Source organism: Crotalus tigris, unplaced genomic scaffold, assembly GCF_016545835.1.
Source record: "Crotalus tigris isolate CLP2741 ecotype Arizona unplaced genomic scaffold, ASM1654583v1 scf7180000024437.13266115, whole genome shotgun sequence".
Taxonomy (NCBI): Eukaryota; Metazoa; Chordata; class Lepidosauria; order Squamata; family Viperidae; genus Crotalus; species Crotalus tigris.
This window is the reverse complement of record NW_024100606.1, coordinates 3036648-3061891: the sequence shown is the minus strand read 5'-3', so window position 1 is coordinate 3061891 and position 25244 is coordinate 3036648. Positions and strand designations below refer to the sequence as shown.

Sequence of the window (25244 nt, the reverse complement as noted above, 5' to 3'; positions counted from 1 at the left end):
TTCACCGTGATACGGATGATTATGGGCGGGACTCAGAAGGTCAAAATTGAAACAGCTGCTGTTGCAATGAACAAGAAGTTGACAAACGCGATGTGCAGGCACAGAGGGAAGTGAGCACAGCACTTTATGCAACCGAGTACGAGGTAGGGCTGGTGAAGGGATATCCACGTAATAATTGTTGAAAGGGAAAAAGGGGATCATAGCTGATAAGCGGATTTAGGTTCACCAGATGGAGATTAGATGCCGGAGGTATAGTCCTTGTGGTAAACCGATGTCCATTCGGCAGAGATCTTTGCGGTAGGCCGAGAAAGACGGAAGTAAAGACCCGGGCTTCCACGTTGACCCAGAAATAAATAAATCATGAAATGCAATTACAGAAAGGGGTTACAGGTCTGCCGATGCACAGGGGAAAAAAGGATCAGCAGAGAGTGGTGGACATTTGTGATCAGGATTGACATAGAAGTGCTTAGGTTTTAAAATGCAGAGACATCATCTGAAATTATCACAGGAGTCTTTTGGAACCGTGTACAGGCTGGCAGAATAGTAAACGTTGCTGAATAAAATGGCATTTGGGAGGAATGGAAATAGGAAATCAGATCCTTGTTTTGGAATCTGGGAGACAACACTTATGGTTGCTACAGATGTTCATCTGAGTTAGAAAGGTAAAGCACATTTCAGTCAGAACTGTACAAGGAGGTTGAGAAGGTTTTACAAAAGAAAGACAGAAGAGGATGTCAGAGTTTAATACCTGAAGCATTGGAACATGGGTTGCATCGATAAGGCAAATAAGGGGCATCATTTTAGCTCTGAAAACAGAAATCATGTGAGGTGACTGCAGTGCTTGGCATAGAGTATGACTGAATGTAATATTCCACTGCAGTGTCTGAATGATCTGGTTGAGGAAATGCTCACCTGTCTCTTGCCATCAATGGAGTAGATACTCCTAATGTAAACATCAGGATTACCTGCAAACAAATTTATGGCAGACAATGCTCAATAGCTATTTAGTAATGTTATTAAATATCACATTCAGTAAAAGATCCATTGCCAGTGGCTGGGGGATGTGAACTGAAACAAGCTGTCACACACCTGCCCCTTGTGTTTGCTTCTCAATTGGTATTTGGTTGGGACACAATCTGGGACTTGAAAGGGTTTTGATCTGATTTGGGAAGTTCTTGACTTTTTGAATCCTGGCTTCAGAACAAAGCCTCCGCCCTATACTCTACCCTAGATTTCCCATGTCAATGCTTAACATGTTTGTCACATTGCATTGTATGTGATGGGATAAGACGATTCTTGCAGAGATAGAAGCTCACAGAGGGCAATTTACACACAATTCCTCTAAAGCAATGTTTTTCAACTTTAGCAATGATAGGAAATGTAGACTTCAACTGGCTGGGGAATTCTGGGAGTCCAAATAACATCGTAAGGTTACCAAATTTGAGAAAATTAAATATTCTAAAATATTATGAATTTGGCTATGGTCATCTTCATTCTTTCAGTCTTTGGAAACTTAGAGCAAGAAACTTAGAAACAACATGGGCCAACCAGTGCTTTGACCAATAGGAGAATGCAAAAGTTTCATTCCTTCAGTGTTGCATTTGCTCAGGAGCAGCTCTACTTGGACTAATACAGCGGTTCTCAACCTGTGGGTCGGGACCCCATTTGGGGTCGAACGACCATTTCACGGGGGTCGCCAAACAATGCAGTCCGCCATTTTTCCACCTTTTCCTTAGTGTGCTACTCCCTTTTATTCTATTGGCTTGTGAAAGCCAATAGAATAGACTCTCTTGAATAGAGTCTAATTCTATTGGCTTTCAAAAGCCAATAGGAATTGTCCAGGCTGTCTCTGCCCTGCTGAGCCCGCCAAAAGTCCCATTCTGCAAACGGTGCTGCAAGTTGTCTGCAGCGAAGGCGAGCTGTCTGGAAGTTTCCATGCCTCCCTGCTGAGCAACTACTAAAAATGTAAGTAAAAGAGGGCCAGGGATGGGAGGCCGGCAGGCGCAGGGAGGGTTGCTGGCGTGCGTGGGGCCCGGCGGGTGCCTTACCTCCCTTGGGCTGGGCCAGCTGGTGGCCCAGCCAGTGATCGGCCTGCTCCGTCTCTGCTGCTTTCCAGCTACGCCTCGGCCGGCGCAGGGGGCGGCACCACGCTTGCGCAGCGCTCCCGGGCAGGGAAAGTCCTTGACTTACAACCGATTGGGTAGTCCTCGACTTACGACCAGTTGAGTAGTCCTCGACTTACGACCGGTTGGGGGTCGCGGCATTAAAAAGGTTGAGAACCACTGGACTAATAGAATAAATAAAAGGTAGGAAAAAATGGCTATCACCATCCAACCCATTTATTTTCAAGATATAGTCTTAGATTTGTTTGTCTGTTTTGCATCCAAATTCTGGGTATTACATGTAATTCTCAACTTAGAACAGTTCGTTTAATGACTGTTCGAAGTTACAATGATGCTGAAAAAGTGACTTATGATAGTTTTTCATTCTTACAACCATTGCAATGTCCCCATGGTCATGTGTTCAAAATTCAGACACTCGGCAACTGATTCATATTTATGAGAGTTGCAATGTCCCAGGGTCATGTGGTCACTTTTTCAACTTTCTGATAAGCAAAGTCAATGAGAAACCAGATTCACTTAACAACCGTGTTACTAATTTAACTGCAGTGATTCACTTAACAACTGTACCAAGAAGGTAGTAAAATGAGGCAAAATTCACTTAACAATTGTCTCACTTAGCAACAGAAATTTTGGGCCCCATTTTGGTCATAGATCAAGGACTACCTGTAAAGCAAAGCTACCTGGCTGTCAAGACCTAATTGTTTTTGCTTTTAAATTTCAATTGAAAGTTATTATGATGATGGTATGATACTAGTTTTACATGCCTGCCTGCCTGGGCATGTTTCCCAAAAGCTTTATTTGTGGATTGCAATATAAAGTCTTGAAACTGATTAGATAAGAGTTGCTCTTAAGGTTGCCTGGGAAAATAAGCTCTGAATTGAGATGAGTCTGGCTCTCTCCTATTATTATTTAAGCTTAATTTCCCCTCAGTGTTTTGATGTGATTTTTCTGCAACCATCACTCCACATTGGTCACAGAATTTAATTTAAACCCTCCAGAGTTTACTTCGTGCTTTTTAAACTTTTTTTGTAATTGCAGAAAATATGATAAGGAGGGAAAGATAGAATAGCTGCACATGTTTTTGACTGGTAATTTTAGGAACCCACTATCTGGAACTATCGTTAGGAACAAGAGATTAAATTGCAGCTCAGCTAAGAATTTGGAAATTAATTTGGAAGTTTATCTGTTTTACGTGTTCTATATAACTAAGACTTTATGGACTAACTTCTCCAACTGTCTTATAAATATTCTTTATAAACACCTTTTTCTATATAAATACTGATTATTCATTTTAATTAACAGTTAATTATAATAAGCAGGATCTCGGTGCAAGCATACCTCTCTAACACGATTCTGCTGTAACTGTTAAGTCACTGAACAGGAGAAAAATGTTGGAAGAAAAATCCAGTTCTCTTCATCCTTCTTCCTACCATTTCATTCATCTCTACACCCATGTTCTGGAACCTGAATCAAGATGCTTTGTAATTCAAGGCCAGAGAGATAAGTCAGCAAAGATGATTATAAAACAAATATTTATTCAGGAATACTGGCAGAACTCATGTTTCAGTAGTTTCATCTGGATGTTACATATCTGTTCATCTTTGTAGGTAAAATCATTAATTCCTTCACATCAACTTCTAGCGTGAATTAAGACCGTGTCTGTCCTCCGGTGATCCAGGCTTAACCAATTTCCCCTGGAGTCTGCACATTCCAAATTTCAACCTCTTTTTTTTAAAAAAAATCTGACTAGGTACCAATGGGGTTGAAGACAGAAGAAGCAAATTGCCAGTCACAGTTTGAAGCAGCTGTCCAGGTCATTCAAGGCTTACCCAAAAATGGTAAGAATCTCTTTGGGATCCTCTCAGGTTACTTAGCTCACCTAGCCCTCTAAGGGCTGACACCAAATGCTAAACCTATCAGGCTTCTCTGAACAACTGTAAAGAATAAGAAGCCAGGTTTCTAAATTCAGAAAAACAAGTCAAACCTGTATTCTCCCCATTTTGAGCAGTATGTCTTGATGCAGAATTCTGCAATTTTTTTCATTGTTTATTTATAGCACTCAATTTAGCAGAAGCATGGTAGAAGGATATAAACAACAATGACTATTGGTTAATATTCAAAAGAAGCAGCTGTATGGTAACCTCTGATTTAGCTTAAGTGACTGGGCTGAAAACCACTGGATATATGTACTTATATATTGACAATTATTGCCTCCTTATGTAATGCCCTAAAGAATTATGTGAACTTAGATTCCATTGTTTTATTTCCAGTACTGCACTATGGCTGGAGACAGATTGATGTCCGGCACTAGCAAGCAAAACAGCTGATAAATAGGTCCAATAGATATTTTACTGTTCATCTATTACAAAAATCTCACCAGACTGTTAACTTTTCTTGGGAAATGGGCAGATATAGACCTAACGCACTTGACCTCAGATGTTTCTTCCCCCAAATAGACTCCAAACTGCAATGACTCTTTATTCCCCTTAGATAAGCCCCCTCCCCTTCAGTTAGTGGTTCCACCACAGTTGGGAACCTTAAAAATGAAATCATGCCATCAAATACCTGTTTCCATGTAGGATCCTGAATGTGTCCTCTATTTCCTCAGGTTCCTATCGCCCTTCATATGAAGAAATGCTACGTTTTTACGGTTACTACAAGCAAGCAACAATGGGTCAATGCCAGATCCCAAGGCCAGGATTTTGGGATCCTATTGGCAGATATAAATGGTAAGAAAGCCAATGCCAAATTGTCTCAGTTCCAAATGAAACATTGTCTTTTCTGAGATTTGTTTTGAGCTAATAAATTTTGTTAGACTCCAGCATCTGATACTATTTCAATGCTAGAGCAGGTACAATACCTGCTAACTACAGGTAGTCCTCAACATACAAACGCAATTGAGCCCCAAATTTATATTGCTAAGTGAGAAATTTGTTAAGTGAATTTTACCCCATTTTACTATATTTGTTAAGTGAATGTTGCTGTATTTGTTAAATGAATCACTGTAGTTGTTAAATTAGTAATGTAGTTGTTAAGTGAATCTGGTTTCCCCATTGACTTTGCTTGTCAGAAGGTGGCAAAGGGTGATCACATGACCCTGGGACATTGCAGCCATCATATATGTGAATCAGTTATCAAGCGTCCGAATGTAAATCACATGACCATGGGGATGCAACGGTCATAAGTGTGAAAAATGGTCATAAGTCACTTTTTTCAGTGCTAAGCAAACTGTTTTAAGTTGAGGACTACCTGTAATGCACATACAAAGGTATAAGGCCACCCAATTAATATTGTTCTATTGCACTGGATACTAGTCCAATACAAAACTGCCACTTTTTATAAAGTCCTATAGATTTGGAGAGTGAAAAAAATTGAAATGCTGTCTATATCAGCCTATAAGTTAATTGCAGCAAAGTGCTTGGGTCCTATTTTGTTTCACCCTCTGTAAAGAAATTAAAATTAGGGCAATAAGAAACAGGGCTTTCTTTGCAGCTGTCCCTTTGGAACAGCATTCTCTACAGAACAGGACAAAATAGGTGGGGATGAAATCATCTCAAAGTCCCATCCCTTTGACATTGAAACAGATGCAAAAGATGGGACTTTATTCCCAAGATACAACTGCCATCTTGCCTATTTTGACTGCCTCCCTTCCCAACACCACTGACTATACACCAGAAGAGCTACAAGGCTATTTTTGGAGTTCTTCTTATCAATTCTATAATTCTGTTATTTTTATCATTATCATTTGCTGTTTTTAACTGTTGAACCCAGTTTAATTATTCTTGGTGTAGATCCATTATTAATCTAAATCAGGGGTCCTCAACCTTGGCAACTTTAAGACTTGTGGACTTCAACTCCAAGAATTCCTCAGTCAGCTTTGCTGGCTGAAGAATTCTGGGAGTTGAAGTCCACAAGTCTTAAAGTTGCCAAGTTGAGGACCCCTGATCTAAATCATATCATTGTCAATGGAGTTTCCTCAATTAGGACTACTTGCTGAGCCAATTCATTTTTAAAAATTTATATTTGTTTTAAACAGTGTCTTCTGTTTGAAATGTTCAAACTGGACTGTAAATATTTTAAAGTATTCATGAAATTGAAATAAAAGAATATGATTCATAGCATACACAAACAGTCACCCCTAAGAGATTATCCCTAATGCTCACATATAAGAAATTCTTAAGAAAGATCCATTATTGAGAGATTCTGAATTTCAAACTAGTTCAACTTCCGGCAGTTTTTTGTTTTTGTTTTAAATGAAGCACTTGCCCAAGATAAGAGATATTTTGGGGTTTTGGCAGGGATGCCTGGAAAAGGTTGGGAAAGATGACCAAAGAGGAAGCCATGGCTGCTTATATTATGGAAATGAAGAAAGCAGCCCAGAAGGTAAATGGTGCAAAATATTAATATTGGTTAGTAGGGCTTTGGATGGGATTATTGGATGGGATTATTGGTTAGTAGGGCTTTGGATGGGAACTCCTTGTAGTGAGGAGTGTCACTGTCAGTGGGATGCTAAAAGATGCAAAGAGAGAAGACAAGAAAAAAAATGACAGGAAATTGCTCATTCAGGGCTCAACTTGAATCTATGCTTAATGACTTAAAGTTCACACAACTAAGTTTATATGATATATTTTATTTAGTAATGCTTTAGCTAAATACTAACTATATACATGCTAATTACTGTATCATAATAGCCCTTGCATAATATTTACATGCTTAATTGGAATGTATTAGCAGAATCTAAGACTGGAGATTTGTATTGCAGGCAGATTCATGTCAAGGTATTTTACTTGATCATTTTCAACCCTCTGTCCTTCACTCTGCTTCAAGCTTCTGGCCTTCATGTTTATAGTAAAAGATGTGGAACAATTGCAGAAAAGTATGCTCCTGCACAAACGTCATTCTGACTTTGCATTCAAGACATTCTAGTTAGAAAAATCTATTGCTTCTGTTTCCCTACTTCAAAGATAACTCTTCTTCTGGCCAATTTAGTAAAGTATAAATAATTCTAAAAATATTTAAATCTGGAACAAGGAGGGAGAAAACCTTCCAAATAGGTATCCATCCATGAGCTAGAATGCCTTTATTGAATGCAACTAGAGATCCTGCTATTTTATGAAAATCAAGAAGGCATCTCAGGAGCCTCCTAGTAGGGCAAACCTTGCTTTCTTTGTTTCAACAATGCCATCATTGCAACTGCTTCCAGATCTCTCATGGGGACCCAGGGAATGGTGTTGTACCACCAGAGATCACTTCTAGACTTTCTGGCAGGTCATCAACACTGTACCGATGGACCAAGCTTCGGAGGATATGTTTTTATACTTTGAACCCCTCTATGAAGTGATTCATGATATGCCCAGACCCCCTGAATCCTTCTTCAAGAAAAAATCAGGTATGCTTGTGGATAGCAAAAGTGCATCGAGAGGGAGGCATTTGGGATACTTTCACCAGCAGCTGTGATTAGATAGTTATACCCTTTACACTTCAAGATCCACAACCTAAACTTAAAGCTCATTTTGCTTCCTAACCTAACCTCCTTCTTGACTCCTTGACTTCTCCTGTGTGAACTTTACTGGTGCTTCCATGCAATTTAGTGCACAGAGTATTTTTGTCCTGGGAATTTAAGGATCTTGGGAGACATGTTTGGTTATGGAACATTGGTCCTCTAGGACAGGAAGTTTCAACCAGATGGTTTTTTTTCTTGTTGCTTTTCAAGCCCTAATCTTAGATACTTTGACCTAATTTCAAATTGCTCAAGTACCTCATCAGTTTGGAGTGGAGCAATCAAACCTGTTTTGACATGTTTGGGACTTTGGCCCAAGAAGCAGCCCTCAAAAGATCTCCAGAACAGTTTGGGATCAGTTGACTTAAAAGGAAATTTGGTCTGTTCCCAACTCTTAACCTCTTGTTGCAGTGATGAACAAAAGCCACTCAATGGCTGGGTTTACAGTATAACACACTTTGCAGGTCAGTTAAAGACCTAGCAGATATTCAGTTGAAACATATACTACATTTGGTTAGGATTTACTGTGGTTAGTATTTTGTAGCTGAACAATAATACAAATCAAGCTTGTTTGTCTTATGATTCAGTACATTGTGTGAACCCAGAAAACTAGTTAATTCAATTTAAAAAAAGTTCTGTGAATATAGCCAAGGGTGACTTACCTAATGTATAGTTCAAGCAAAAATAGGATGAGTAATTTATGGCTCACTGTGTGACTCTACAGACTGGTCTTGGGATAAATTCAGGGGGTTCTCAACAAAGGATTCTCTGCTGTCCACTAGGTCTGGCTGCAATTTATATACAGCAGTGTATCAGCAGACAATTAAAAGTGAAGATTTAACATTTCCCCAAGTGGCATTACATTGGAGACATTGTGGGTAAAATAAAGTAGCAATTTGCCTATCTGGCTTCTAAGCACCTGTGACATGGTGAGCTTGCCAGGGTGCCAGGATTGTGAAGATGCCCAGAAACGATCTTTTCCCATGCTAAGTTTGAATACCATTTGTATTAGCAAAATTTATGCAAGAAAACTACCCAGTCAAATAGGCTGCATGGCTTGGCACTATGCATTCTCTGCCTTTGAGTGGCATCTGAGCTATTCATAGGAGTGCCTCCCTCCTATGCCTTTATTTTGGTCTGTATATATAGGCAGCTACTATGTTGTTTCTGTTATATTGTTGGTAGATCAGCAATTGTTTTTGAACCATTCACCTTCTCTAACTCAACCCAAATCACAGGAAATTGGATGATTACAACCTTGAATTCCTTGAAAGCAGGATATAAATCAAATAACTAAAATAAAGATCCTCAAACCCAGCAAATAGCTTATTTCAAAAGTCTCTCATGAATACTGATCCAGTTTTTACTAAGCCTAATTTCTTTATTTGGTGGAAATACATTTGTTTATTAAAATACCACTGTAATTTTGCCAAACAATTGAGAAGAGAGAGACGCAGAAACAATTTCTTGCTATAGTTATATCATTTTGTTTCATTAAATAACTCCGGGAAGGTGAAAGTCTTCATTTAGCTCAGTGGATGGTCTTTTCTGGATCAGTTTTTTCTATGTATTCTAAAAGCTTTTCTGCTAAAATAAGGTGCCCAGTGTAGTATATTGGATAACGTATTAGACTCAACTATAGAAGCCCACAAGGTGATTTTGGCCCTGTCATTTTCTTTGTTGTTGTTGTTAATTGCGAAGTCGTGTCCGACCCATCGCGACCCCATGGACAACGTTCCTCCAGGTCTTCCTGTCCTCTACCATCTTCTGGAGTCCATTTAAGTTCACACCTACTGCTTCAGTGACTCCATCCAGCCATCTCATTCTCTGTCGTCCCCTTCTTCTATTGCCCTCAATCTTTCCCAGCATTAGGCCTTCTCCAGTGAGTCCTTCCTTCTCATTAGGTGGCCAAAGTACTTGAGTTTCAACTTCAGGATCTGGCCTTCTAAAGAGCAGTCGGGGTTGATCTCTTCTAGGACTGACCGGTTTGAACGCCTTGCAGTCCAAGGGACTCGCAGGAGTCTTCTCCAGCACCATAGTTCAAAGGCCTCAATTCTTTTGCGCTCAGCCTTTCTTATGGTCCAACTTTCACAGCCATACATTGCAACTGGGAAAACCATGGCCTGGACTATACGCACTTTTGTTGGCAGGGTGATGTCTCTGCTTTTTAGTATGCTGTCTAGATTTGCCATAGCTTTCCTCCCCAGGAGCAAGCGTCTTTTAATTTCTTGGCTGCAGTCCCCATCTGAGGTGATCTTGGAGCCCAGAAAAATAAAATCTGTCACTACCTCCATTTCTTCCCCATCTATTTGCCAGGAATTGAGAGGGCCGGATGCCATGATTTTGGTTTTCTTAATGTTGAGTTTCAAGCCAACTTTTGCACTCTCCTTCTTCACCCGCATCAAGAGGCTCTTTAGTTCCTCTTCACTTTCTGCCATCAGAGTGGTATCATCTGCATATCTTAGGTTGTTGATATTTCTCCCGGCAATCTTAATTCCAACTTTTGATTCATCTAGCCCTGCCTTTCTCATGATGTGCTCTGCATATAAGTTAAATAGGCAGGGCAACAGTATACAGCCTTGCCGGACTCCTTTTCCAATTTTGAACCAATCAGTGGTTCCGTGTTCGGTTCTCACTGTTGCTTCTTGACCACATATAGGTTTCTAAAGAGACAAATGAGATGGTCTGGTACTCCCATCTCTTTAAGGACTTGCCACAATTTGTTGTGATCCACACAATCAAAGGCTTTTGCATAGTCAATGAAGCAGAAGTAGATGTTTTTCTGGAACTCCCTAGCTTTCTCCATGATCCAGCGTATGTTGGCAATTTGATCTCTAGTTCCTCTGCCTCTTCGAAATCCTGCCTGTACTTCTGGTAGTTCTCGATCCACATACTGCTGGAGTCTAGCTTGTAGGATTTTAAGCATAACTTTACTAGCATGTGAAATGAGTGCAATGGTGCGATAGTTTGAACATTCTTTGGCATTGCCTTTCTTTGGAATTGGAATGTAAACTGACCTTTTCCAATCCTGTGGCCACTGTTGAGTTTTCCAAATTTGCTGGCAAATTGAATGTAGCACTTTTACTGCATCATCTTTTAAGATTTTGAATAGCTCAGCTGGAATACTGAGAATTTTCTTAACCTAACCTAATTCTCAAGTTTATTGTAAGAAGAAAATTAGGAGGGGGGAGTGCTGTGTATGCTAATTTCGGCTCCTGAATGAAAAATATAATAGGAATCAAATAATGTGCGTTTAAGTTAATGTTAGTTAATTAGAATATGACTCAGATAATAGACTTGAGGAGAAGTGAGATATTTTGAAGCTTTTAATCAGTACTACATGCTTAGCCAGTCTCCAAACATCTTTTAGGAACTTTCTTTTCCAAGTATTAAAGAACACATGAAAAGATCTTTACAGATAAGATGCTGTTTCTGCCCAAACTGTTCCAAATTGGGACAGTAATTAGAGTTCTTTGCTTACTGTGCTCTGTGACTACTCTCCTGTCTGCTAATCATCTATTTTAAATCATGGGCTTGTCTTGGAATTCCAGAGACCTGGAAACAATCATGCTCAGTTTGGATATTATTTGCCTTGTGGCCATTAATTTCAATAAATAATACTCTCATGCTTAAATTAAATTACAAGCATGGTATAAAGCAAGACTATGCAAATCATTTAGCAAGATGGATTGGTTCCTTGAAGCTTCCAAGACATCATATATGATCAAAGGCTTGGCACAAGTGTGTTGAGGCTCTCTTGAAATTTCTGGGCATGTGTGCCTAGATTTAAAATCCATCCTTGCCAGGGTCCCTAAAAGCAGCCATGCCAACCTTTCAAAGAGCTGGAGAGTTTATTTGCTTTGAAGAACAGATCCAGCAAAGCACTGAATCATTTCTACAAACCTAATAACAAAACTAGACTTAATACTAACCCTAACCCTAATATCAAAGCTATAGCTATTGATAGGGGAACACTATATACCCCAGACCTTTAATGATCAACATTGAAAAACATTCTATTCTTTTGCAGACTCAGAGACTTTCTCTTTGCAAAACAGTTCATTAGATGGAGTTGCTGAAATCTATCCAAATCCATCCGTACATGAAGACTGCAAGCTAGCAGGCAAGTGCATCTCATAAAATGCTATCATGGTGACGGAATATATGTACCCTGTGTATACTGCAAGAATTCCCAGTAGATAATGTGCATTCCTTTCACTTTATATTGAATAATGCAGTCATTTATACTGTAGGATCATTGTTACAGAGTGAAGCTACTTTGCGTCAAGACAGAGGGCAGATTTTGCCTTCACTGCAAGCATTCACTCCTATGAGGAAATTATATTGGTATAATTGGAAGAGCTGGTAGCCTGCTTCCTGCTTCTTATGGATTCAGTCATTAAGAACAGTTTCTAATGAGAGGGTGAAATTCCTTCCTTCTTCAGTAGATGTCTTTTTAAATAACCAATGCCGTCACTGTGATGGAACATTAGATCTCTGGATAGAACTTTGTAACTTTGCTCAAATAACTTAAACTTTCAGGTTTTCTTCAGAAAAGCTACAACAATGTAGGATTTCATTTTATGCAAAGCCAAAACTTCTCAACATTTCCATTCTGAGCAAGAGATAGCTGGTTTGAAGAAGATGGCTCTTTTCTTTTTCTTCCTCATTCTCCTTTCTAAAAACTGATGTTATAAATTAGAAATCAGCCTCTTGGCTTATTGATGCCCAGCTAAGCAATGGGATCAAAGCTTTATATTATTTTGTATATTATTTTCCTTCTCTTTTGTAAATCAAATTAGATCACTTTGTAATTTAGATTTATTTTTCTTTCTTTTTTTTATAAATATTTTTATTGAGTTTTATAAAGGTAATAAGGGGGTAGGGTCAAAAAGGGTAAGACAACGGGAAACATACAAAAAGGTTAGACCAGGGAAAAGGGATAACACAAAAGTGGGATTAATTCCACAAAATAACATCGCTTCAGCAAGTCTACCAGTCCGGGTATACATATTAAATAATTACTCTATTATTAAACAACTTTCTATATAATCACTTAAATAACAAATTAGTCAATAAATCTCATTCATTTCACTACTTAATAATGCTTAATATTAATTAATTATAATCACTTTAAAATAATAATATACTACGTATTAATTATAGTTTACCATATTATTTAAGATCACAAATATACAAAGAGGAAGAAGAAGAAGAAGAAATAAGAACAAGTTCATACAAATAATCATGGAATATAAATACAAATTATCAATTATCTCTTTAAATTTCATAACCTTTTCTCACTCTAGCGTGTTTCTAACCAATAATAAAATTTTCCCCATGTTTTAAAGTAAATTGTGTCTTCTTTCTCTTTCATTTCTTAAGTCAGTCTATCCATTTCTGCACATTCGAGTATTTTTGTTATTTTTTATTAAAAAGTTTTTATTTTCCATTTATTCATACAAAATACAATTCAATTAAAATAAATTCCTAACCATTGGTACCGTTTGCCCATTCCCCCCAGGCTGCGTCCACCCTCTCTAAACCTTCCCTACTTCCCTCCTCTTTCTCTCTTCCCCTCCTACTCTCTTCCCCTCCCCTTCTCCTCTAACCATCCTACTTCCTCCCTACTCCTTCCTCCCCTCTCATCCCTCTCACACACATGAACGCAGCATAGGGGAAATGCCCAAGCATTTACCATGACTATATTATCATTACCCACCCACTCACCCACCCACCCACCCTCAACCCTCGCCCCCTCGCTTCCCAGAGCAGAGTACAGGGTTATTAATAAGAAAGTTAACAATAATAAAAAAAGAAAGAAAAAAGAAAAAAAAGAAAAAAATCATACTTAACCTTTAACTCCCTTAAATTAAGTCATATAAACAAATCTCTACAACAGTTACTATAAAATTTACTCATAAAATAAATGAAACTTTATAGTCCCATATTTTTTCTGAATATAATCTATCCATCTTCTCCGTACAATAATATATCTTTCTTGTGTATGATTCCTTCAAATAAGCAGAAATTTTTGCCATTTCTGCAAAGTTAGAAACTTTAAATATCCATTCTTCTAAAGTAGGCAACGAGTCCTTCTTCCAATACGAGCCTACTAATAACCTTGCTGCAGTTAATAAATTCAACATTAAAGTAGTTTCTTTGTCATTTAAATCCACAAAGATACCCAATAGGAATAATTGAGGGGTGAACTTTATCTTCCTTTTAAAAATCTTTTGAATGTTCCACCAAATCATAATCCAAAAAGCCTTTACCTTTTTACAATTCCACCAAACATGAAAATATGTCGCATCCGTATTACCACATCTCCAACATTTGGGTTGTAAATTTGGATACATACAAGATAATTTTTCAGGATCTAAATGCCATCTGTAAAACATTTTATAAAAATTTTCCCTCAAATTTTGAGCTTGTGTAAATTTAACATTTCTAATCCAAATTGTCTCCCATAAGTCCAATGGGATCGGATCCTGGATATTCTGAGCCCATTTAATCATACAGTTTTTAACCAATTCTGTTTCAGAGTCTAATTCTATTAAAGCATTGTAAATTCTTTTTATATGGGCCTGACTCTGATCTTTAATCTGAATAACCAGATTTCCATCTTCTAGTGTTATTCCTTCTTTCTTATCTACAGTCCACCTGTCCACTATTTGTAAATATTGAAACCATGACTGTAGAATATTTTCTTGCTTTAATACATCTAGAGATTTTAAATGCCAATCCGAACCTGACCAAATTAATAATTCTTTATACGAAATTTTATCAAAGTTCATCCTCTTAAAAATCCCCTCAATTGCATGTCTAGGAATCTCCCAGATAGGTATTTTATAGTTTAACCTATAATAATACTTTCTCCAAACTCGAAGTAAGGCACTCCTCAAAATAGGTGAGTCTACTTTCTTATTAAAAATTAAATATGCATGCCAGCCATACATTAAATCCCACCCTTCAAGAACAAGAATATCCTTATTTGTTAAATTAAGCCAATCACTTATCTAAGTTAAGGCGGCTGCATCATAGTATAATTTCAAATTAGGTGCTTTAAGTCCTCCTCTTTCTCGGGCATCTTGCAAAATCTTAAACTTAACCCTTGGTTTTTTCCCAGCCCAAATAAATTTATTGATACCCTTCTGCCATTCCTCCAAATTTACATCTTTTTTTAAAATAGGTATCATCTGAAACAAGAAAAGAAACTTTGGTAGAACATTCATTTTTACAGCTGAAATTCTCCCCAATAGTGACAATTGCAGTTTTTTCCAGTCATTTAAATCCTTTTGCACTTTTGCCCATAGTAATTCATAATTATTTTTATACAATTTTCCATTTGAGGCAGTTAAATATACTCCCAGATATTTAACCTTTTTCACCATCTGAAAACCTGTGGCTTTAACCAAACTTTCCTTGTCATTGGCTAACATATTCTTAGATAATATCTTAGTCTTATGGTTATTGACTTTAAAACCAGAAACTTTTCCATACTGTGTTATAAGTTCTAATAGACAATCAACCGCTCTAATCGGTTGTTCCAAAATCAAAACCAAATCATCCGCAAAAGCCCGTAATTTATACTCATTTTTTCTTATCTTTATGCCCTTGATTACCGTTGATTCTCGAATCTGGATCAACAAAATCTCCAATGTTAAAACAAATAACAATGGAGATAATGGACATCCTTGTCTTGTCCCTTTTTCAATATTAAAAGTCTCAGTCAATCCCCCATTAACAACAATTTGAGCAGATTGTTGCTGATATATAGCTTTAAGTGCATGTAAAAAATTATCCCCAAAATTCATTTTCTCTACCAGTGAGAATAAGAATTGCCAATCTAATTGATCAAAGGCTTTTTCAGCATCCAAAAATATAAAAGCCACAGGAATCTGATTGTTCTTATCCAAATACTCAATTAAGTTAATAATTTGTCTAACATTATATTTCATGTATCGCCCTGTTATGAATCCTGATTGATCACTGTGAATCAAATCCTTCATAACCTGCATTAATCTATTTGCCAAAATTTTTGTAAAAATCTTGTAATCTACATTTAATAATGATATCGGCCTATAATTCTTAGGCTCTGTAAGATCTTGATCCTCCTTCGGAATCAATGATATAAACGCTCGTTTCCAAGAAGGAGGAACTTGTATTTTTGTTATTATAGCCTGGTCATATGGTAAATTTTCATTTTTCCAAAATTGGGCAAATATTATTCTTGCGGCTGTCAGCACATGCAATATTAAATACTCATTCTCTTTTCCATAATTCAGACCTAATATTCCTAACAAACAGAGTTCTGGTTTAAATTCTATCTATATTTTAATCATCTCTTCTAGCCACATATGGATCTTAAACCAAAATTTTTTAACATTAGGACATATCCACCAGAGATGGTAATAAGTACCTGGTTGTTGTTTACATTTCCAACACATATTTGATACATTTTTAAACATTTTCTCTAATCTAACTGGTGTCATGTGCCATCTATAAAACATTTTATATAAGTTTTCCTTATATGCAGCTGCTTTAGTAAATTTAATATTTCGGTCCCATAGTTTTTTCCAATCTTCTAAAGTCTATAGAATAACCAAAATTCTTTGCCCACACTATCATTGTTTCTTTCACCTGTTCTTCTTCCATCTTCCAGTTTAGCAGGAACTTATAAAGTTTCTTAATCAGATTTTCATCTGTTTTCAAAAGTATTTTATCTAGCGATGTCTGTTCTTTGTAAAATCCCATTACTTTTACATCTTTTTCATATCTTGTTTGAATTTGCAAGTATGACCACCATGTTAAATCAATGCCAGTTTGTTGAAGTTCTTGCCTATCTTTAAGTTTTCCTTCTTTATCTAAAATGTATTTATAGGCCACAAGTTTGTCATAGTTAATTAAATTCGGATATGCAAATGCTTCCATTGTGGAAAGCCACTCAGGTATTTTCATATAAATTTTCTTTTTAACTATCTCCCACTCTGAAAGTAATACATTCTTTATGGCATGAGTTTGGAAGTATTTATATACTTTGTTTTTCTCGTATCAAAGAAAAGCATGCCAACCCAGTTGCAAATCATGTCCCTCTAAGTCAGTAGTTCTCAACCTTTTTAATGCCGTGACCCCATAATACAGTTCCCCATGTTGTGGTGACCCCCAAGTGGGTGTGGCCACCAATAAGAGGGAGTAGGACAGCTAGGGAAAAGGGAAAAAAATGGCGGACAGCGTGGTTTGGCGACCCCCGTGAAATGGTCGTTCGACCCCAAATGGGGTCCCGACCCACAGGTTGAGAATCACTGCTCTAAGTAAAGAAGTCATTTATTTCTCAGTGTGATCCATTCTTTAAGCCACAATAAAATAGTGGCTTGGTAATAAAGTCTCTAGTCTGGGAGCCCAAAGCCCCCTCTGTCTTTTGATTCTTGTTGCAATTTAATTTTAATTCTTGCTTTTTTCCCTTGCCATATAAATCTCATTATTGTTGCATTTAAGTCATCAAAAAATTTCTGGCTTAGTTTAACAGGAACCGTCTGAAATAAAAATAACAATTTGGGTAGGATATTCATCTTAATAGTTGCTATGCTTCCTAGTAATGATAATTGAAAGTTTTTCCACTTCTCCAAATCCATTTCTATTTGATTCAATAATCTTCCATAAACCTATTGGCTTATTGATGCCCAGCTAAGCAATGGGATCAAAGCAGACCACTGTATATTATTTTCCTTCTCTTTTGTAAATCAAATTAGGTCACTTTGTAATTTAGATTTATTTTTCTTTATAAAAAATGTATACCCAATGCAATTACCAGACTCTCATGGACCTGACATTTTGCAAAGCCAACTTAAATAATATGTCCACAATATCAGTTCTAAACACTTAAAAATTTAATAAGGTATTGAGCCTCCCTTATTGGACCTAATTTATGGGGAAAGCCATAACATCTCACATCTGGATTTTCAGATTTTGTAAGATATAATCACTTGCACATGTATTCACACGCATACATATCTTCTCGGTTTCTTCTGATTGTATTTTATTATTTATTATTTTATTATTTTTATTCTGAGCCTTTTTTTTCTCTCGCAGGACCTGGCCTTGCCAACAAAGTTATGAAGAACAGCCAAGTGACCAATGATTCAAAGAATGAGGTGTTCTGTGATAGCCTAGAACAGGTGGAATCTCATCAGGTGATGAAACAATACAAGGAGTGGAAATGAAAAGAGAAGGAGGTGGCTTAACTTAAAAACTCTGCCTTTAAACACAGCCAAATGGCCTATGCTAAAATGCTATCATCCAGTACACGGGTTGCTAGAAAAGTATGCCATCGTAAATTATGTTGTCCTTACTGCTGATCACTATTCTGCTTCAGTAACAAAGATGGTGGGTGGTGGTATTCAGGTTGTTCAAATATGAAGCAATTTTTTTAAAAGGCACTTGGTGGATTCTTCTGTTTTATTTCTCCTCCCACCAAGCACCTAGATGGGGAGCTATATAAATTTGATAAATAAATAAATAAACAGCTCAGGTACAGAAATGCTCCATGCTGCTTGTCAGTTGGTCTGGTTCTAAACATAGCACTTTTCTGAAAGAGTGCTAAACCCATGTCAAAAATAATCTAGCTGCCAAATTACAGGAGTGGAGAGAAGCCACAGATGAAACAGGAGAGGGCCATCAATAATAAGCAAATCTCATCTCAACTACTACTGCCATCAAGTGGCCATGGCCAGTAGGACCTAAAAGTACTGTATCCTATTCAGTGGGCAAAAATACCCCAAATTACCTTTGTCAGTAGGAGTGAATTTATAATGATTCACTTGTGACAGAACCACTCTGCAGCACAGAACTGGAGCTCTCACAAAACTTGCCAGGAATCTCTGTAAGAATTCACAAGTGTTTCAGAGAGCCCCTACCAGGCATTATATGGGCATTACATGAGAGTCTTATGTGTCCAGGCTCTCTTGCAGCCCAAGCAAGAATGACTTTGGAGGGTAATGCCCAGGGGCAAGAAGGAAGTAGATGTACCTCTATGAATCTAAAGAAGCCAGTAAAAACTGTACAGATCCCACTCGTGACTGCATCAGTAATCACATCACTGATGGACCATATCCACAGCAAAAAATGTGTCAGCAAAAGAGGAAAAAATATTTTAAAACTGGAACAATTAAAGACAGCTTTAAGCTGTTGGCTGTGGAGGAGATAAAGATTAAGAAGACAAAACATAAAAATGGTCACTGAACCAGGGTCCTAGCACAATTAGGAAAACCATGAGGAAGAGTCCCCTGAGAAGAATATCCTGATAATTGTTTAGGGAAGTTGCAAGAAATTATCTTCTGCTCTCCTATTGTCAGTTTTGCTATATCTAATCAATTATATCACAGAACTAATTTTGCTGTGATCAGATTCTTTTAAAAGACATTTAATCAGTCCGTGACTCCTAAACCATGTTTAGCTAAAAACCCATGTTTTAAGGATATATAATGAGTGACTTGTAATCTGAGCTGTTCAACTAAACTAAAGCAAAGTTCCTTTCTAGATCCGTGAACTTAGGCAAGATAAAATTTGCAACAGTAACAAAGAGGTTTTTTTTAGACATTAAGGCTTGCAAGATCTGAGCAAATGGACTGAGTCAAAACCCCTGGTTGTTTAATTTTTATTTATTCACACATATATAAACTGTGTGAAGTGAAATTTGAAAACATATTAGAAATAATAATGGGGAAATAAAAGGCATCTCATGTTTGGCTTTTAGTATTCTTTCAATAAAAAAAACTGGATTACAGGGGATTTTTCCCACAGTATTGCTAAGGAAGGCCAATCCTTCCACTTGAACAGTTGGCCTCTCAGGCCACCTATTACAGATACAGTAGCTCTAAGACTATATCAGGGGTTTCCCACCAGGGGTGCTCGCACTCCCTGGGGGTGCAAGATGATATTCCAGGAGGTGCAAAAACTTGGGTTTTCAAAATTATAGTGTATGTGCATAATTTGTTGCTGTTATTTCGAACTTTTGTACAGGTGCGAGAATATATCAGAAGTGTTCTAGGGGTGCAGAGTATAGAAAAGGTTGGGAGCCGCTGGACTATATTGTGACTTCCTTTTCTGCAGAATAACATTTGTAATCCCTTAAGGCATTTTGTAAGATTTTCAACAGAAAACTAGATAATTTCCTAACAATTACACTTCATTTTAATTTAAATTGGGAAAGGGAAACACTGCAATAATTAAAGTGTTAAAAAACAGATTCTAAAAATTTAGTTTTTACTTTTTCTTTCTGCACAGGCCAGAAGACTATCAGCTAAACAAAGCTTTCCCTTGAGCAACTCTCCCAGGAGTCAAGCTACAGAGAAAACAGGATGTAAGTTTTTAAAGTATCCTTAGCTGGAGAAGGAAGATAAATAGAAGGGACATCTAATCTTTTGCTTCAGAAAGAAAGTACAGAAACAGGTCTAGGACATGCCTATGTGACTCATGCATTTGGCAACTAAATTTTACATTTCAGGTCTGAAAAAGAATTAATTTGCTTTCATTCTGAAGTAATGAAGGCAAAGATAAAATGTCTTAAGTTTGGCAGAGAACATATGTTTTTAGCTCCCCCCTCAATTGAATGCAACCTTACTAGAAGGACGTCCACAATACATATTCTGTTGTAATTCTACAGCAGAAATAATCCTTGAGAGAAAAGATGAGAAAAGTAAATGGGAAGGGTTTGATACTGAGTTAGGCAGACATAAAAGTCAGTTTTCAGAAAGAATAAGATACAAATGAGAGATGTTGCAGAATTCTGCCCAGTTATTTTACCAATAAGGAGTATGAGCAAAATCTATTATCCATTTCCATTTACAGATTAAACAGTGGAATAGAGTTAAGAGGGAAATTATGCCAAGGCTAAGATCATTTGGAACTAGAACTGAATCTCAGAAGCTGTATTAAAACATGATGAGAGCTGAACTTGGCAGGTTGAATAACCATTATGTGAAAGTCCTTTTCCATTCAGTATCACTCCTCTTACAAAGATATACACAAGTTTCCCTCCTGATTTGATGGTTTATTACATCCAAGGAGCATTTTATTTTAAAAATGTAGTGAAAATATGTCTTCCCAATCTAAGATCTTTTGTTTAAAAAAAGAGTGGGAAATATGCAAAAGTAATTCCATTCCAAAGCTAAATTACAAGTTTTACTCATCAGGAATTAATAATCTTACCCTATGCTCCTACCCTACATCCTTTTGCACTCTTCTGATTCTTTTAGCAATAATATCTTCCAATAGATATGTTAGGACAATACCTTCCACAATTTTCAGCCAGCAGAGCATTCAAAGCACCTAGATAATATCCAGTTAGGGAAAAGCGTAGTAGAGAAATTACTATTCAAAACATGCATGTTGTATACTAGCTTCCAGAAACTGTTCTAGGCCATTTGTAAATTCAACACCAGAAGTGTGTAGCAGTCAGATACCCACTACTAATCATTACCACCTGGAGGAAATTTGGTATTGTTCAAGAAACTGGAGATAATGGTTTTCTGGAGCAGAATGTGCAAACCTTGACTATAAGTGTCCTTCAAAGTAATTGGGCTGGCCTTGTACAGCATATGTTTCAACTGATAATGCAGAGATATCCTTTCTTACTTGATTATGCTGGAGGATTCTCCTGATCAGCTCAAGTCTTGGCCTTGAAGATTAATTAGTAACATAACAGTGTAGATTCAGTTGGTCACTGTTCTTCCTTCTAGTTCCTGTCACTCACTCTGCCTTGCTTTTTTTGATTGCCCCGTTTGATTAGCTTCAAACATTAGGGACTGGGAACAAGGTTTGGCTCTGCTTTTTTCAGTGGAATGCATGAACATATCATTCATTTTGATGCATTGGAATCTCTTATATTTAGGCTATTCACACAATATTGCAAGTGGGAAGAGGCTCAAATAAGAGAGAAATGCTGCATTAAAATAAAACTATGAAAGTCCCTTAAATCGTATTCTCTGCCTTCCCATTTAAATCTGACACATAAGGACATGCTATCCAGACAGATTTAAATTGTGGGACTCACTTCATTTAAAATATCAGGATCTCATCTCTCTGTTGTTGTTTTTTGTTTGTTTGTTTTTTGCTACAGCTTCAACGGACCTTTTGGCTCCATCTCATCTTATACACCAGCAGAAGGCCCCACCTGAGATCAACCAAAGCCCGGAAACCATCGGAGAAAGTCAGATAAGTGTCTTGACCCAGAAGGACATGACCCTGCAGGTGATGAGCACCATTCAAGCTTTGCAGCAGGATATGAAAAAAGCGATGGAAAGACTCAACTATTTGGAATCATGGGCAGCTTTGCAGGTATATTGCTTCTTCTAACAGCTGACAATCATGTTGGTTTATAAAGTACAAATCACTGCTGAGCTCAGAAAGCTTTAAAAGCAACATATAAAAATGAATATGTTGGATTAAAAATTTTCAGTAAAAAAAATGAATATGTTGGGGACAAGTTGCAAATCAAAAGTTTTGGAGTTCTTGCATAGAGATTTTGAAAAGTGCAGTTCTACAAGATCAATGTGTCCTGACCTGTTTGATGGAAATAAGGAGACAGGGTGAAGAGAGGGAGGGAAGTGAATCACAAAAGGAAGTGTGGGGAGAATGGCAGGGAAAATTTTAGAATTACAATTTTAGAACTGTAAGCATGCAGTAATCCGTAACAAATTCTTTATAAACTAATTCAGCCTTAAAAGAGCAATAGGCTGCTATTGTGCTGAAGGGGGAAGGGCTGCCCACATTGTATTAGTTTACTAGGATAAAATCCTAAACTACATTAGAATCAAAATGCAAACAGAAGATCCTAATTTTCTTCTAGTATTGTGGCACATTTTTTCACATGCTGGAACTCTTAACTTCATCAGTACACTGCTTGTGTATTAAGATCTTTAGAAAAGAATCTGATATGCATCAAAGCTGTATGTATTGCTCTGGAGAAAAATGGGCAAGATCTTTTTAGCTGGCTGCATCAGGGTCCCTGAATTCACTTTCAAGGGAGCTTTTTCAAGCTGACATATATAGGGCCACAATGGTTTAGCTATAACTGCTGAATTCTGCTTTGTATTATTATTCTGTTTTGTTGTCTATATAGCTTTAAATTCTCACCTTAGGTCCCAATAATGGCACTGCATTTATCTTTCTTTGTGTCATACCTAGCCCCCTCCTCCTCCAGGTTGTACTGATATTTCTATTCGGTCATGATGATCATTATTTTATAACTCTAGTGACCATCTGGATAAGTTGATAATTGCCTGATTTCACACTAGCTGGCAGTGGCAAAATGTGTTAAGAGAGGAAAGCAAGTGTTCCCATAAAAAAACCATAAAACACTTGTATTTAAAACAAATACAAAAACAATGAAAATGCATCTGCCTTAATTCACATTTTTATATAAATGGATATAGATAAGAGATGTAGAATTACATACAATTGCCAAGGATTTGAATGTATTTATCATCTCCCATCCATGTATAAACCTATCCCCAATTATTCTGATATCTGAAATACACTTTCAACAAAATCACTTAGAAAATAGAATGGGGGAGGTGCTCTAGTTATCACAACCATCTTGATTTTTCTGTCTTTCAGCATCCTACATCTATGTTGAAACCTTGCCTTCCTTCCAACGTACCTGATGCAAAGGTATGGGGATTTATTATGAGAAATTTTACAAATACATTGATACAAGCAGGTATCTAGATGGTACTACATAATTCTGAGAGGAGTGCAACTTTAAATAAGAAATATAGACAGTAAAGCATAAGATTTCTCCCCTGCTTATGTCAAAATGTTTTCTAATACTATTAACAATATTTACCCCTCCCCTTCACAGGAACTGCCAAGTTGGCCTGTACATCTGTCTCCTCATACCTGGTTTTTCTTGCTGGCTTGGCCTTTTGTTGTCCAGCGGCTACTTTGGTACTTCCAGAGACAGAAGCAATGAATTCCTTATTGTCGTTTGATAATAGTAAGGGAGAAAAACTTCCTGGAAATGCCTGGAAAGTTGGGTTTGAACTTCAAACATTAGACTCCTAGCAACATTTACCAATGACCATACGTTTCATGTTTATCAATCCCTTGCTACAATCCTGTGGTTTAAAGTGGAAGATATTTAATATACTTTGCTTTTCTTCTAATTAAATATAAAATAAAGATGAAGGTGAATGCAAAGGAAAATTGAAGTACAGAGTCTTTATTCAGTCAGCATGAAGAAAGGTGCAAAAGGAAAATGATGCTTTAGGGGGCAACATATCCTAATAAGCCAATGGACTTCAATTTTGTGGTGGTTCTCTAAAAAAGGAACCTTTCACTCTACTTTAATTCTGAATGGCATGGGAATGATAACAAAGTTTTAACTAATCCAGGAAGGAACATTTCTGCTACCAGTTCCCCAACATGTAAGGAGAAATGAATGTGGCAATGTCTTTTTTTGTCCCAGAGGGCTTAAAATCATTCCAGCTGTGAAACAGATTGATACTAAATAAAGAAACTGTGGTCTCCTTCTTTGTCTATAACACCTACTTGTTCCCAAAAAATTGGTTAAAAAAATAATTCCTAAGAAGAAATTTCTGTTAATTTCTCTAGCAAGGGATCAAAAATTGGGAATACTGGTCAAGCTCTCAGTTCAAGGGCCTAAGGTGAGTGTCATGCTATTGAAAAGACCACATAATGGGAGGAATCTTCCACAGCCGCTGCTATCAGGTTCTTACCATCGATTCTAGAAACGAGGGATTGATAACTTGACATGGTACAAGTAGTCTTTTTTTCTCTCTTCTTCCAACCTTCATGCCACTATCACCTCCAGAGATTACATCAGTTTTCTGAATAGTAAATCTGAGTTGAACCATTTTGTTTGTAACTCAGTTAACAGCAGTGGAGGGCAACAAGTGTTCCTATGCTGCATATAGCCTCTGTTCCCTTTTTGCAGCCCCCTAGAATACACTTTCCCTGTGATCACCTGTGATATTTTAAAATTCACAAAAAATAATATAACGTCTAAAATAGTAGAACTGATAGTTTAAAATTACCCCAAACTGGGAAAAAAATGAAACCCCCCCCCCAATCTTATCATATGTAACCCCATGTTAAATGTTGTTAAATTAATCTCTGGTTTATGATTTAGCACGTGGGTGAACCAACTATTATAATTAACCATTTTTGACTTAGAGAAGAATTGATTGACTTTTTTATGGCATGGGAGTTGCACTTTTAGTTGTTAATATTTCAGGGACATCTAACCTTACAGGTATTTGACAAATTATGCATTAATATATCAAAATGGGCAGAACTGAAATGTTTTGCTCTTCTGTGGTTTCAACTAAAATACATGATATAAAACTTAGCAGTACCAAAAGGTACAAAGATTGGGCTCTCAAAAATCTGTCTTTTATGGTTATATTTCAGCAATATGATATTTGGGCAGCTCACCACTAATTTCCAGACATTTGCAAACCCAGTTCAAATGTATAATCATGTATGGCCCCTGCAATCTGATTCTCTAATAAACTTGCAGAAAACAGTTTGGAATGTTTTCATAAATTAGTCATCTACAAATTGAAGGTATGGTGATAATGAACAAACAATATGAGCAA

At 37.1% G+C, this 25244-nt stretch overlaps 1 protein-coding gene across 3 annotated transcripts; it reads left to right on the top strand.

The window, feature by feature from the left end:
- ACBD4 (acyl-CoA binding domain containing 4) lies at positions 1-23829 on the top strand. 3 transcript variants are annotated; one of them, XM_039331511.1, is made up of 11 exons: positions 1-143; positions 3874-3961; positions 4732-4852; positions 6422-6506; positions 7392-7512; positions 11654-11746; positions 17716-17816; positions 19909-19984; positions 21743-21960; positions 23242-23295; positions 23486-23829. In XM_039331511.1, the coding sequence occupies exons 2-11, from the start codon at positions 3880-3882 to the stop codon at positions 23594-23596; spliced, it is 1062 nt and encodes a 353-aa protein (XP_039187445.1). In that variant the 5' UTR covers positions 1-143; positions 3874-3879; the 3' UTR covers positions 23597-23829. The 3 variants fall into 3 exon arrangements, with proteins under 3 accessions (XP_039187445.1, XP_039187443.1, XP_039187444.1); XM_039331509.1 differs by lacking the exon at positions 1-143 and adding an exon at positions 1919-1965 and having other exon boundaries at positions 23486-23596; XM_039331510.1 differs by lacking the exon at positions 1-143 and adding an exon at positions 2249-2306 and having other exon boundaries at positions 23486-23596.
- Positions 23830-25244: the final 1415 nt, after the last annotated feature.